Source organism: Stomoxys calcitrans, chromosome 4, assembly GCF_963082655.1.
Source record: "Stomoxys calcitrans chromosome 4, idStoCalc2.1, whole genome shotgun sequence".
NCBI lineage: Eukaryota > Metazoa > Arthropoda > Insecta > Diptera > Muscidae > Stomoxys > Stomoxys calcitrans.
In genome coordinates, this window is record NC_081555.1 from 13,905,213 (window position 1) to 13,919,832 (window position 14,620).

The following is a 14,620-nucleotide window of genomic DNA, read 5'->3' on the forward strand; positions in this document are numbered from 1 at the left end:
GGCCGCCTCATCCCCCAAACCACCACCCAAATCGGGCATGTTTGCCGAATATGGAAAAACGGGACTCAAATGAGAGATATTTGGGTGTAGAGCACGAATCTGATATCAACATTCAGAATCAACTGTCTAGGGGACATCCAACGCCATAGCAACCCCCAAATAGGACGTATTTGCTCACCATGACAATTTAGTGCTCAAAGAGAGTGGAGCTCGATGTTGATAGTTTTTAGGGCTCACCCCTCAAAACGGACATATTTGCTGACTTTTGCAATGAGAAGCTCAAATAAAAGGTATTTGAGATTAGAATACGAATTTGATATCTAATGTTGAGGCCAATGGCAATATGGGGTTCAAATATGATATTTCAGAGTAGAGCACGATGCTGATTTATTTTCAAAGCAAAGTGTTTGGGGGACCACCCCACTCCCCAAAACACCCCTAAATCGGACATATTTATCGACCATGTCAATGTGGAGCTCAAATGAAAGGTATTGGGGAGAAGAGCACGAAATTAATACCCGCTTTTGGGACCAATTTTTGGGTGTCAAAATTTTTGGCAGAAATAAAATTTTGACAAAATTTTAAAAAAATTTTCTATAGAAATAAAATTTTGACAAAATTTTCTATAGAAATACATATTCGACAAAAATTTTCTATAAAAATAAAATTTTGACAAAATTTTCTATAGAAATAAAATTTTGACAAAATTTTCTATAGAAATAAAATTTAGACAAAATTTTCTATGGAAAAAAAATTTTGACAAAATTTTCTATAAAAATAAAATTTTGACAAAATTTTCTATAAAAATAAAATTTTGACAAAATTTTCTAAAGAAATAAAATGTTGACAAAATTTTCTATAGAAATAAAATTTTGACAAAATTTTCTATAAAAATAAAATTTTGACAGAATTTTCTATAAAAATAAAATTTTGACAAAATTTTCTATAGAAATAAAATTTTGACAAAATTTTCTATAAAAATAAAATTTTGACAAAATTTTCTATAAAAATAAAATTTTGACAAAATTTTCTATAAAAATAAAATTTTGACAAAATTTTCTATAAAAATAAAATTTTGACAAAATTTTCTATAAAAATACAATTTTGACAAAATTTTCTATAAAAATAAAATTTTGACAAAATTTTCTATAAAAATAAAATTCTGACAGAATTTTCTATAAAAATAAAATTTTGACAAAATTTTCTATACAAATAAAATTTTGACAAAATTTTCTATAGAAATAAAATTTTGACAAAATTTTCTATAAAAATAAAATTTTGACAAAATTTTCTATAAAAATAAAATTTTGACAAAATTTTCTATAAAAATAAAATTTTGACAAAATTTTCTATAAAAATAAAATTTTGACAGAATTTTCTATAAAAATAAAATTTTGACAGAATTTTCTATAAAAATAAAATTTTGACAAAATTTTCTATACAAATAAAATTTTGACATAATTTTCTATAAAAATAAAATTTTGACAAAATTTTCTATAGAAATAAAATTTTGACGAAATTTTCTATAGAAATAAAATTTTGACAAAATTTTTTATAGAAATAAAATTTTGACAAAATTTTCTATAGAAATAAAATTTTGACAAAATTTTCTATAGAAATAAAATTTTGACAAAATTTTCTATAAAAATACAATTTTGATAAAATTTTCTAAAAAAATAAAATTAAAATTAAATTAAAATAAATTCTATAGAAATAAAATTTTGACAAAATTTTCTATAGAAATAAAATTTTGACAAAATTTTCTATAGAAATAAAATTTTGACAAAATTTTCTATAGAAATAAAATTTTGACAAAATTTTCTATAGAAATACAATTTTGATAAAATTTTCTAAAAAAATAAAATTTTGATAACATTTTTTATAGAAATGAAATTTTGACAAAATTTTCTATAGAAATAAAATTTTGACAAAATTTTCTTGTAAATGAAATTTTGATTTTGGATGATTTCCGTAAATTTCGTTTTTTATGGGAAAATATAATGATCATCGCTTTAGTTCACCTTTTATCAATCAAATTTTCGTTATTTATTTTAAGTTTATAACACCTCATATTAAAACTGTTATTGTTTTTTTTTTTTTTTTATTTTCAGGTAACTAGTTTTTCTTAACGATGGTACATTTTTCATGGATATATCTTTGTAATGGCTTTGTCTTCATTATTTTCCTGCTACAAGTATCGTAAAATTAAGTAAGTCTTTGAATTTTTTCTAACAATTCAGTTGTCAAAACTAAAGATCCAGTACCAATGAATTAATTCACCAAAAACAACAAAGTAATTTTGATACCAAAAAAAATGGGGCTGTGTTGCTTTACGATATTTTTTTTTTTTTTTTTGGCATGGCAAAAAAAATGATTTCATATAAAAATAGACAAGACATCACTCATCATGCAATCATCATTGCATGTACCCAAGTCACACTCTCCAAATCATGGACACTGTGAAGCTGAAGATCCGCATGCAATGACATTAAAAACCCGCAAAGAGACTTTACAATGAAATGTCTACTTAAAAAATTTTCAAAACTATGAACAACAACAATAAGTATAATATTTAATAATAAAAAAAAAACTACAAATAAATAAACAAGAGATTCAATTGCAAATTGTTGAGAGATGTGCAAAGTGGTAAACTAAGACACCCATTGTCATGAATTACCGCTACAGAAAGAGCAAAAGAAATGACATGTTAGTAATTGTTATATGATTTATTTTATGATAAAAAAAGTAAAAGAAAGGAAAAGTATTTAATAGTTTTCATTTGTTAAGGGAATGAAATTTAATATCTTAAACGAAAGGGCAGGAAATAATTGTTTTGGTTAGCTGGTTGTAGGCAGAACACTCTTTCGAATTAGCAAGAAATTTTACTGTGAAAAATATAAATTTTAAAGGCTTAACAAAGCTCAAATATGAACTGAAACAAAAGACTTAAGAAACAAACTTCCTGCTCTTAGATACAGTAGAACAAAAACAAAAGACTTAAGACACGAACTCGATAGTAAAAAATCAACCACTTATTGTTTGTAGAACGAAACAAACAACTTGAGAAACGAACATTTGAGATTTGGTGTTACAAACGGAATGACTCGATTAGTATACCCCCATCCGATGGTAATGGGTATCAAAATTGGGCGATTTCTCCCAATTTTTTTATTTGGGCGTTCTTAACTCTCAATTTCATTTTGAACCATATGACCGCGGCGTGGGCGGTCTTAACGCCCAAAATTGATTTTGGGCCTTATAACCACTTGGGCGTTATGACAGGTCGCCACTGGGGTAAAGGGAAGATAGATTCGTCCGCTTGTCAGTCCATCCATCCGTCTGTCTTACTGTCCTTGTTAATTTGTGTACAAAGCACAGGTCACAATTATGTCTTCAAATTAGGACCAGGTATCTTTTTGGACTAGAGGCAAAGCCTATTGAAATTGGGAGAATCGGTTTTCGTTTACAAATCTGGAAGAAAAATTTATTTTATTTTTAAATTTGTTTTTTATGGAATTAAATCAAAAGATTTAAGAAACAAGGAAATTTATATTTGTAAATAAAATTCACTAACTTTTTCCTCAGAAAATTGTAAGAAATAAGTTTTTTGGTTAGGTGGTTGAGACACAAATTTTTTCAAAAATATAAACAAAGCAAAAAACCTAAGACACAAATTTGCTCAAATTTGATGCAGAAAATAGCAGAAGGAAACAAAAAAAAAAAACAAGTAAAAAAGTGTAAAGTTCGGCCGGGCCGAAGTTTGGATACCCACCACCTCGGCTATACATATAAACCACCTTTCGTCAGAATCCAGGGGAAAATGCATAATTTATGCCTCCATAGCAGCTTATGGTCCGATTTGAAACAAATTTGACATGAATATTAGTGGTCTATATTCAAGTCATTGTTCAATTTTGCAGAACAAAATATTGGTCTTTTTGGTAGCCATATCCAAATATAGAACGATCTGAACCATATACGACACGGATGTTGAAAAGCCTAACAAAAGTCAAAATTTCAAATTTGAGCGAAATAGGATTATAAATGTGCCGAACAGCCTAACACAAGTCACTAAGTCAAATTTGAGCGAAATCGGATTATAAATGTGCCTTTTATGGGGCCAAGACTTAAAATCGAGAGATCGGTCTATAAAGCAGTTATAGCCAAATCTGAACCGATCTGGACCAAATTGCAAAAAGATGTCGAAAAACCTAATTCAACTCACTGTTCCAAATTTCGCCGAATTCTGACAATAAATGCGCCTTTTATGGGCCTATAACCTTAAATCGAGAGATCGGTCTATATGGCAGCTATAGCGAAATCTGGATCGATCTGTGCCATATTGCAGAAAAATGTCGAGGGGCCTAACCTAACTCACTGTCCCAAATTTCGACGACATCGGACAATAACTGCGCCTTTTATGGGCCCAAGACCTTAAATCGAGAGATCGGTCTATATGGGAGCTGTATCCAAATCTGGACCGATCTAGCCCAAAATGAAAAATAACGTTGAAGGGTTTAACGCAACTTACAACCCCAAATTTCGATGACATCGGACAAAAACTGCGCCTTTTATGGGCCCAAGACTTTAAATCGAGAGATCGGTCTATATGGCAGCTATATTCAAATCTGGACCGATCTGGGCCAAATTGACGAAGGATATCGAAAGGCCTAACACAACTCACTGTTCCAAATTTCAGCAAAATCGGACAATAACTGCGCCTTTTATGGGCCCAAGACCTTAAATCGAGAGATCGGTCTATATGGGAGCTATATCCAAATCTGGACCGATCTAGGCCAAATTAAAGAAAGATGTCGAAGGGCCTAATACAACTCACTGTCCCAAATTTTGGCAAAATCGGATAATAACTGCGCCTTTTAAGGGCGCAAAACCTTAAATCGAGAGATCGGTCTATATGGCAGCTATATTCAAATCTGGACCGATCGGATCCAAATTGAAGAAGGATGTCGAAAGGCCTAACACAACTCACTGTCCCAAATTTCGACGACATCGGACAATAAATGCGCCTTTTAAGGGCCCAAAAACTTAAATCGAGGTATCGGCCAATATGGAAACTATATCTTAATCTGGACCGATTTGGGCCAAATTGAAGAGCGATGTGTAGTGGTCTAACGGATCGCACTGTTCCAAATTTCAGCAAAATCGGACAATAACTGCGCCTTTTATGGGCCCAAGACCTTAAATCGAGAGATCGGTCTATATGGGAGCTATATCCAAATCTGGACCGATCTAGCCCAAAATGAAAAATATCGTTGAAGGGCTTAACGCAACTTACAACCCCAAATTTCGGCGACATCGGACAATAACTGCGCCTTTTAAGGGCGCAAGACCTTAAATCGAGAGATCGGTTTATATGGCAGCTATATTCAAATCTGGACCGATCTGGGCCAAATTGACGAAGGATATCGAAAGGCCTAACACAACTCACTGTTCCAAATTTCAGCAAAATCGGACAATAACTGCGCCTTTTATGGGCCCAAGACCTTAAATCGAGAGATCGGTCTATATGGGAGCTATATCCAAATCTGGACCGATCTAGGCCAAATTAAAGAAAGATGTCGAAGGGCCTAATACAACTCACTGTCCCAAATTTTGGCAAAATCGGATAATAACTGCGCCTTTTAAGGGCGGAAAACCTTAAATCGAGAGATCGGTCTATATGGCAGCTATATTCAAATCTGGACCGATCGGATCCAAATTGAAGAAGGATGTCGAAAGGCCTAACACAACTCACTGTCCCAAATTTCGACGACATCGGACAATAAATGCGCCTTTTAAGGGCCCAAAAACTTAAATCGAGGTATCGGCCAATATGGAAACTATATCTTAATCTGGACCGATTTGGGCCAAATTGAAGAGCGATGTGTAGTGGTCTAACGGATCGCACTGTTCCAAATTTCAGCAAAATCGGACAATAACTGCGCCTTTTATGGGCCCAAGACCTTAAATCGAGAGATCGGTCTATATGGGAGCTATATCCAAATCTGGACCGATCTAGCCCAAAATGAAAAATATCGTTGAAGGGCTTAACGCAACTTACAACCCCAAATTTCGGCGACATCGGACAATAACTGCGCCTTTTAAGGGCGCAAGACCTTAAATCGAGAGATCGGTTTATATGGCAGCTATATTCAAATCTGGACCGATCTGGGCCAAATTGAAGAAGAATGTCTAGGGGCCTAACTTAACTCAATGTCCCAAATTTCGGGGAAATCGGACAATAAATGCGCCTTTTAAGGGCCTAAAACCTTAAATCGAGAGATCGATCTATAGGGCAGCTATATTCAAATCTGGACCGATCTGTGCCATATTGCAGAAAGATGTCGAGGGGCCTAACCTAACTCACTGTCCCAAATTTTGGCAAAATCGGATAATAACTGCGCCTTTTATGGACGTAAGACCCTAAATCGGCAAATCGGTCTATATGGGGGCTATATCAAGATATAGTCCTATATAGCCCATTTATGAACTTATCCTGCTTATGGCCAAAAAAAAAGAAACTGTACAAAGTTTCAGCTCAATATCTATATTTTTAAATACTGTAGCGTGATTTCAACAGACAGACGGATGGAGGCCGCCGTAGCGCAGAGGTTAGCATGTCCCCCAATGACTCAGAACGCCTGGGTTCGAATCCTGGCGAGACCATCAGAATAAATTTTCAGCGGTGATTTTCCCCTCCTAATGCAGGCAACATTTGTAAGGTACTATGCCATTTAAAACTTCTCTCCAAAGAGGTGTCGCACTGCGGCACGCCGTTCGGACTCGGCTATAAAAAGGAGGAGGCCCCTTATTATTGAGCTTAAACTTGAAACGGACTGCACTCATTGATATATGAGAAGTTTGCGCCTGCTCCTTAGTGAAATGTTCAAGGGCAAAATTTGCATTTTGCGGACAGACGGACGGATATGGCTGGATCGTCTTAGATTTTTACGCCGATCAAGAATATATTGGATTGCCCAAAAAGTAATTGCGGATTTTTTTTAAAGAAAGTAAATGAACTTTAATCAAATATACTTTTTTTACACTTTTTTTCTAAAACAAGCTAGAAGTCACAGCTGATAACTGACAGAAAAAAGAATGCAATTACAGAGTCACAAGCTGTGAAAAAAATTTATCAACGCCGGCTATATGAAAAATCCGCAATAATTTTTTGGGCAAGCCAATATATACTTTATAGGGTCGGAAACGGATATTTTCGTTTCGTGTTGCAAAAGGGATGACAAAATGAATATACCCCCTTCCTTCGGAGGTGCTGGGAAATTTGATATCTCAGAATTTGGATTTTTAGAAAAATCGATAAAAATTTGTATTTAAAAAAAAATAAATAAAACAAAAGACTTAAGAAACAAACTTTTCATCAAATCAATGACAACGAGCAAATGCTTCCTCTATAGCTTTTACGTGTGCATATGCTTTACAATTTCTTTAGGCCATAGGCCATTACAGTGGAATTCAACTTTTGCCACTGCCAAAAAGGCAGACACGCGATATGCCAGCAGTTAATAGCCTATCGCATACACACTTTACAATGTTAATTGATTTCCATATGGCTATGGTCTAAATCGATAACCTGACCCATCGTGATAAAATTACAAAAATCGTTATAATATTGTTAGCAATTGATCAGGTTTTTGATTCGCATGGAAATGTGGCTTTATAGCCACCCAGCCACCACTAATCGTTGGCTACTAAGCATAATGCCTATGCGTTTAAGCTCACACCCCTCTAGACGAGGCGTATTACCCAGCTAACGCTTATGAGTTTATTTGAACACGAAGTACCTTTGAGCTATTAATGAGCAATGATATTGTGCGAATGGGCAAAATAAGCAGTTAATAATTTTTTTTTTTTTTGGTAAACCTTTGTTGATTTTTGCTTTGAAAAAAAAAAAAAAAAAAAAAAACAAAAAAAAAAAATTGCAATCGATTGAAATTTCGTTATGATTTTGACAAGTGCCGAAAATTTGTACGAATTTGTTTGGTTTTTTTTTTTGCAGACCACCCCTTTGCCTCTAGCCTTTAAGAGCTTGGTGTATTCACATTAAACGTAATATTTGTTAATAGTGAAAGTGTCGCTTTGCCATGGCATCGTTGCCATGATTTGCTTGTTAATATTCATCCATGAACTTGTAAAAAAAAAGAAAAAAAAAACCTAAACGACATTTGATCGTCATGCATTGCATGCAGTGACTCTCCATGAGGACCATTAAGTAATATCCGAAAAATATAAAATATTTTGAAGTTTAGTGTGAAATAAAAATGTTTTTTTTTTATTTATTTAACCCAATAATTGATTAAATATTAACATAATATTCAAATGGCAAGGAAGAATTTTGCAATATATTGAATAAATTAAAAAAAAAAAATGTTAAATGCATTGCTGAAAATTGTGATTATTTTTATGCCCACCACCATAGGAAGGGGATTCCGTTTGCAACACCTCAAAATATTAATCTAAGACCTCATAAAGTCTCCACATTCTGAGGCGAACTAGCCCTGTCCGTCCGTCTGGCGAAATCACTATAGCGGTCGAACGCGTAAAGCTAGCCGCTTGAAATTTCGCACAAGTACTTCATATTCACGTAGGTCTTTGGGGATTGCAAATGGGCCATATCGGTTCAGATTTAGATATAGCTCCCATATAAACCAATCTCCCGATTTGCCTTCTTGAGCCCCTGGAAGCCTCAATTTTCAACCAATTTGGCTGAAATTTTGCACATGGTGTTATGTTATGACTTCCAACAACTGTACCAAGTACGGACCAAATCGGTCAAGAACCGGATATAGCTCCCATATAATGCGATCTACCGATTTGAATTCTTGAGCCCCTGGAAGCCTCAATATTTATCCGATTTGGCTGAAATTTTGCACATGGTTTTATGTTATGACTTCCAACAACTGCGCCAAGCACGGTCCAAATCGGTCAAGAACCGGATATAGCTCCCATATAAAGCGATCTACCGATTTGACTTCTTGAGCCCCTGGAGGCCTCAATTTTAATCCAATTTGGCTGAAATTTTGCACATGGTGTTATGTTATGACTTCCAACAACTGTACCAAGTACGGCCCAAATCGGTCTATAACCAGATATAGCTCCCATATAAACCGATCTCCCGATTTGAATTCTTGAGCCCCTGGAAGCCTTAATATTTCACCGATTTGGCTGAAATTTTGCACATGGTGTTATGTTATGACTTCCAACAACTGTGCCAAGTACGGTCCAAATCGGTCTATAACCAGATATAGCTCCCATATAAACCGATCTACCGATTTGACTTCTTGAGCCCCTGGAAGTCGCAATTTTAACCCGATTTGGCTGAAATTTTGCACATGGTGTTCTATTATGACTTCCAACAACTGCGCCAAGTACGGTCCAAATCGGTCTATAACCAGATATAGCTCCCATATAAACCGATCTCCCGATTTGAATTCTTGAGCCCCTGGAAGTCGCAATTTTAATCCAATTTGGCTGAAATTTTGCACATGGTGTTATGTTATGACTTCCAACAACTGTGCCAAGTACGGTTCAAATCGGTCAAGAACCTGATATAGCTCCCATATAAACCGATCTCCCGATTTGAATTCTTGAGCCCCTGGAAGTCGCAATTTTAACCCGATTTGGCTGAAATTTTGCACATGGTGTTATGTTATGACTTCCAACCACTGTACCAAGTACGGCCCAAATCGGTCAAGAACCGGATATAGCTCCCATATAAAGCGATCTACCGATTTGACTTCTTGAGCCCCTCAGTAGTAGCCTCATCTTCTCACAACCCGGGTCTCCCCTATAGGATTTTTGTCTTCCTGCCGACCGTTACACTTTTCCACTGTGTTAAATGCGTTCGTAGCACACGCTCTTAACTCGGACTGCGTCGACCAGAAAGGCTTTAAGTTAACCAAGTTTGTTGACGGCAGCCCTTTGGCCTTAACTGCCAAATCGTCTGCTTTTTCATTCCCCATTACTCCGCTATGGCCCGGCACTCAACCAATGCGGATTCTCAGGGAAAGGCGTTAATCTCCTTCTTACACTGCAAGACTGTTCGTGACCTTAGCATCCTGGTTGTTATTGCCCTTATGGCTGGTTTACTGTCCGTAAAGCTGTTCACACTCGACGTCCTCTCGTAAACATCACACCACCTCACGCCTTCCGTGATCACCCGGATCTCAGCCTTCTAGATCGTATTATGGTCAGGCAGTCTAAAACAGATCTCAGTCCCTGGGTTCTCAATGCAGACCGCCTGGCCCACTCTGTTCTCTAGTGAAGGCTTTAATCTCCTTCATACACTGCAAGACTGTTCGTGACCTTTCCGTCCTGGTTGTTATTGCCCTTATGGCTAGTTTACTGTCCGTTAAGCTGTTCACACTCGATGTCCTCTCGTAAACATCTCACCACCTTACGGATTCCCTGATCGCCCGGATCTCAGCCTTCAAGATCGTATTATGGTCAGGCAGTCTAAAACGGACCCTTTTGGCCCTTCTGCAGGTTAAACCCTAAGTGGGACAGCATATCCAGATATGAGGAAAGTCTGATACGGTTCTTTAATGGAATGTTCATGGGCAAATTTTAATTTCACTCGTCCACGGTAGTCGGACGTAAAGATGAAGTTTTGTTTGTTATACCCTACACCATTACTGTGGTACGGGGTATTATAACTTGGTGCATTTTGTTTGTAACACCCAGAAAGAAGACAGATTGATAAGTATATCGATCACCTCAGAATCACTTTCTGATTTGATTTAGCCATAACCGTTTGTCTATCTGCCTGTCTGTCTGTCCGTCCGTCTGACTGTCCGTTGGTCCATGTTATTTTGTCTATAAAGTACAGCTCACAATTATCGTCCGATCATCTTAAAATTTGATACAGGCATGTTTTTCGGCCTAGAGACAAAGCCTATTGAAATTGGAAAAAATCGACTCAGATTTGGAAATAGCTCCCATTTATATATTCATCCGATTTTCAGTAATACTGCAATAAAATGGCCATTTGTTAACCGATTTTGCAGGAAGGGTTTTCTCTAGACCCCCGAAATAAGTGGTGCATAGAACCCCGACATAATTGCATAGAAATCGGTTCAGATTTAGATATTGCTGCCATTTATGTATATCGCCCGATTTTCAGTTCTATTGATTGTTCTATTGTACAGTTCTAATAACCCATCTGGAAACCTCCGGCTATGTCCATCAAAAATGGTTTTAAATAAGAGATAGCTCCTACTTTGTACTTATAGGGTAGGTGTAGGGTATTATACAGCGACACCGCCCGTGCCTATTGCTATTCCTTTTATGTATTGCTGGAGTTATTCAAACCATTGTGTTATAGTTTAAGAATCACTGCAGCCATAATATATGGCTTGTGAACATGCTATATGAGGAAAGCTTTCATAATGAAAAGCTTTTATCAAACTTTAGATATTTATTGCTATCATGGTATGGTTTATTCGCTACATGCATTTTTTGGTAACTGATGCGGGATTTACAAACAGTTTCATATAATGTTTCGATTTTTATATCCAGCATCACAGAATGGAGAGTATACAAATTTCGTCATTTCGTTTGTAACTCATCGAAGTCCTTATCTAACACACAAAAAATTATATATTGGGTTGCCCAAAAAGTAATTGCTTTGTTGTCCAACAACCGTGCCTAGTATGGTCTAAATCAGTCCGTAACCTGACTTAGCTGCCAGACAGTCCGATTTCGAATCTTGCCATCTTGCGTCTCTAGAGGGCGCAAGTTGTATTCGATTTTTTTGGCATTTTGCATGAAAGTTTTTTGTTTTGACTTCTATTAACTGTGTCAAGAGATGTCCAAAACGGTTTTTAACCTGATATAGTTGCCATATAAACCGATCTGTGATTTTGACTTATTGAGCCGCTAGAGGGCGCAATTCTTTTCCGATTCCGTCGATTTTTTATTGCTTCAATAAAAGTATATCAGCAGTTACTTTTTTTATTATTATTTTTTTATTTGTTTTATTTCTTCATATATTAAAAAAAAAAAAATAAAATTAAGTATCAAAAATTACAAAATCCTCCTTACAATTCCTCATGCAAGTCCTTGCCCTGCCAGTCTTCTTTAATCATATCAGCTCCCTTCTCTCCAATCATTATAATGGCAGCATTAGTGTTGGCAGCCACTATATCAGGCATAATACTGGCATCCACAACTCGTAGACCCTTGGTGCCATGTACCCTCAAACGCCAGTCCACAACAGCTGAGCTATCTGTCTCAGGACCCATTCTGGTGGTACCCACCGGATGATAGACAGTGGTGGTCATGTGACGTATATAACAACGCCAATACTCGTCACTTTGATAGGCCAGGGAGTTACAGGCGGGTAAATCGATTTTATGTAATACCGTTTCCCTCTCGCTAAAAGCTTTGGTCTCTGGAATTTTGGCATAAATGTTCAAAGCTCTTATATAGGTCTCTACATCTCTGTCATCCGACATATAGCCAGCATGAATGAGAGGAGCATCCAAATAATTGGCACTTTTTAAGGCCAGATGGCCAAAGGAGAAGGGTTTCAAATGCAACAAATAGGTTATGTAGGTATTGGAGTTCTCATTGGCCTTTAAAATGGATTCGGCTATATGTTGCTTAAAACCAGTGGCCTTCACATAGCCCTTAAGTTCGGGGCTCTGCATAAGACTGAAAAAGTTTGTGGTTTGTATATCAGGATAGGGGCCCATCAAGGAAGTGGTGTTAATGAAGCCAGTAAGGGCGGTGGCCTCATGATGCAAAAGTTTGCTATAACGGCCCATAATCAAATTGTACATGGCATCCACAAGTTCTTCCTCGGTGGGTTTGCGGGCTGTGGATTTGTCTATTTGAAAGACTACTGGAAGACTGGCATGGTCCTTGAGATTCTGGCCCACAGGAAGATCCTTAAGGACAGGAATACCCAAAGGTTTTAACTGAGAGGCAGGACCCACTCCTAAAAATCAATAGGGAATAGTTATGACAAGGGTTTTTTTATAAATTTTTTTATTTCTTACCTGACAACATTAAAATCTGTGGCGATCCTATGGCTCCTCCACTCAAAATTACTTCCTTCTTAACATTCACCGTATATTCCTTTTCTCCCTTCAGCACAAATGTTACCCCAGTGGCCTTCATGTTGTTGTCGAAATTCACCTTCTTCACCTGGGCATAACGTATGACATGTAAATTGGAACGATTTTTATCCAAATGTGATTTGGCGGTGGTTATACGTCTACCCTTATGTTGGGTGCCCAATATATCAATCTGACCCACCCAGGAACCTTCAGCAAAGTCAGGAGCTGTACCATAACCCATCTCGGCCATGCCTGCTTTAATGGTTTCTCGAAACTCATTGTCAGAGACATAGTTGTCGATTATCATGGGCCCACCCACACCATGGTCTCCCTCCATATAATCACCACGGGTGGAGCGTAAATCTTCTGCTTTGCGGAAATAAGGCATAACATCATCATAGCCCCATGAGGGATTGCCACGATTAAGCCAATCATCAAAATCGCCACGAGTTCCGCGGGCATAGATCATGGCGTTCATGCAATTGGTGCCACCCAACATTTTGCCACGAGGCCAATGACAGCTATCACCCTCCATGGCCATGCAAGCTTTGCCATTCGGTTCGGTGTGGTATTGCCAATCCCAGTCGGAGAATTGTGTGGACATGTGCCAACCGACAAACTTGAAAAGAAAATTGAAAATTAACATCTTTAAGGTTATGGGATAATATGGGGGGTAATATGTGTTAGAAAGCTCAGCATGATGAGGAAGTTTCGGTACTTGGTACTTAAGTTCTCAATATTTGCTTTATTTTGTCTAAAATTGAACAAATAGTGCTTTGTTTTTTTTTTCAACCCCACTTCACCCTTGCACCACCTTTTTGGTAAACTTCATTAAACCCAACCTTCATTTGACCTTCAAACTTACTAACCTCAGTCTCAATTGGAGGATCACCACCAGCCTCTAAGAGTAGAACTTTCCATTGAGGATTTTCACTTAGACGACCAGCTACCACCGAACCAGCAGAACCCGAACCAACAACAACAAAATCATATTCATCTAAACCTGCAAGCATAAAATCTCCTTTGAGATATTATTTACCAAAAAAAAAAAACTTAAAACTCATACCATTTTTGCCAATATCATCACCATAATCTTTGGGCCAATGCGAGCGATCACTTAATGAGCAAAATTTCGTTATTAAAGTCTGCAGCAATAGGGTCATCAGTGTATTTGCCGGTCCCGCTGAACGGGCAGCACACTCTGTGCTTAGGTAGTCCATTTGAACGAATGTTCTTTTAGCTTGAAAAACTTCTTTGAACTAAATTCGCTTTGAGGTTTACTAGATCTTTTTATGCCATAGTGGGCGCCAATAATCTAAATTCTAAAGTACCGGCACTTAAGTAAGCAAAGTGCATTGCTATTTGCATACTTTTAGTTGTTTATGGCTATGATATGATAAGGTGGCAAGCTTTTAATGAATAAACAACAACAACAACAGTATCGCAAAATACACAAACATCATCTCATCAAGTGTTTTAAATTTCTTTCGCTCTTTCTCTCTTTCTCTCTCACTGAAGCTCTATCTAATCAAATTATTTAA

The 14,620-nt window shown here is 36.6% G+C and overlaps 1 protein-coding gene across 2 annotated transcripts; it reads right to left on the bottom strand.

Annotated features, from left to right (window-relative positions):
- Positions 1-11,985: 11,985 nt before the first annotated feature.
- On the bottom strand, positions 11,986-14,386 carry LOC106085753 (glucose dehydrogenase [FAD, quinone]). 2 transcript variants are annotated; one of them, XM_059368178.1, is made up of 4 exons: positions 14,146-14,386; positions 13,949-14,100; positions 13,020-13,698; positions 11,986-12,958 (listed from the first exon to the last, which is right to left on the bottom strand). In XM_059368178.1, exons 1-4 carry the CDS (start codon positions 14,297-14,299, stop codon positions 12,057-12,059), a joined length of 1,887 nt encoding a protein of 628 aa, XP_059224161.1. In that variant the 5' UTR covers positions 14,300-14,386; the 3' UTR covers positions 11,986-12,056. The 2 variants fall into 2 exon arrangements, with proteins under 2 accessions (XP_059224161.1, XP_013105610.2); XM_013250156.2 differs by having other exon boundaries at positions 13,949-14,082; positions 14,146-14,385.
- Positions 14,387-14,620: the final 234 nt, after the last annotated feature.

What these genes read in the sequence shown, in the direction of transcription:
- LOC106085753 (XM_059368178.1), bottom strand. Translation starts at nt 14,299, where the DNA reads ATGGACTACCTAAGCACAGAGTGTGCTGCCCGTTCAGCGGGACCGGCA. An exon ending in TGATGATATTGGCAAAAATG is followed by an intron (nt 14,101 to 14,145) that starts GTATGAGTTTTA and finishes AATATCTCAAAG; the next exon opens with GAGATTTTATGCTTGCAGGT. An exon ending in ACAGATTTTAATGTTGTCAG is followed by an intron (nt 12,959 to 13,019) that starts GTAAGAAATAAA and finishes ATTGATTTTTAG; the next exon opens with GAGTGGGTCCTGCCTCTCAG.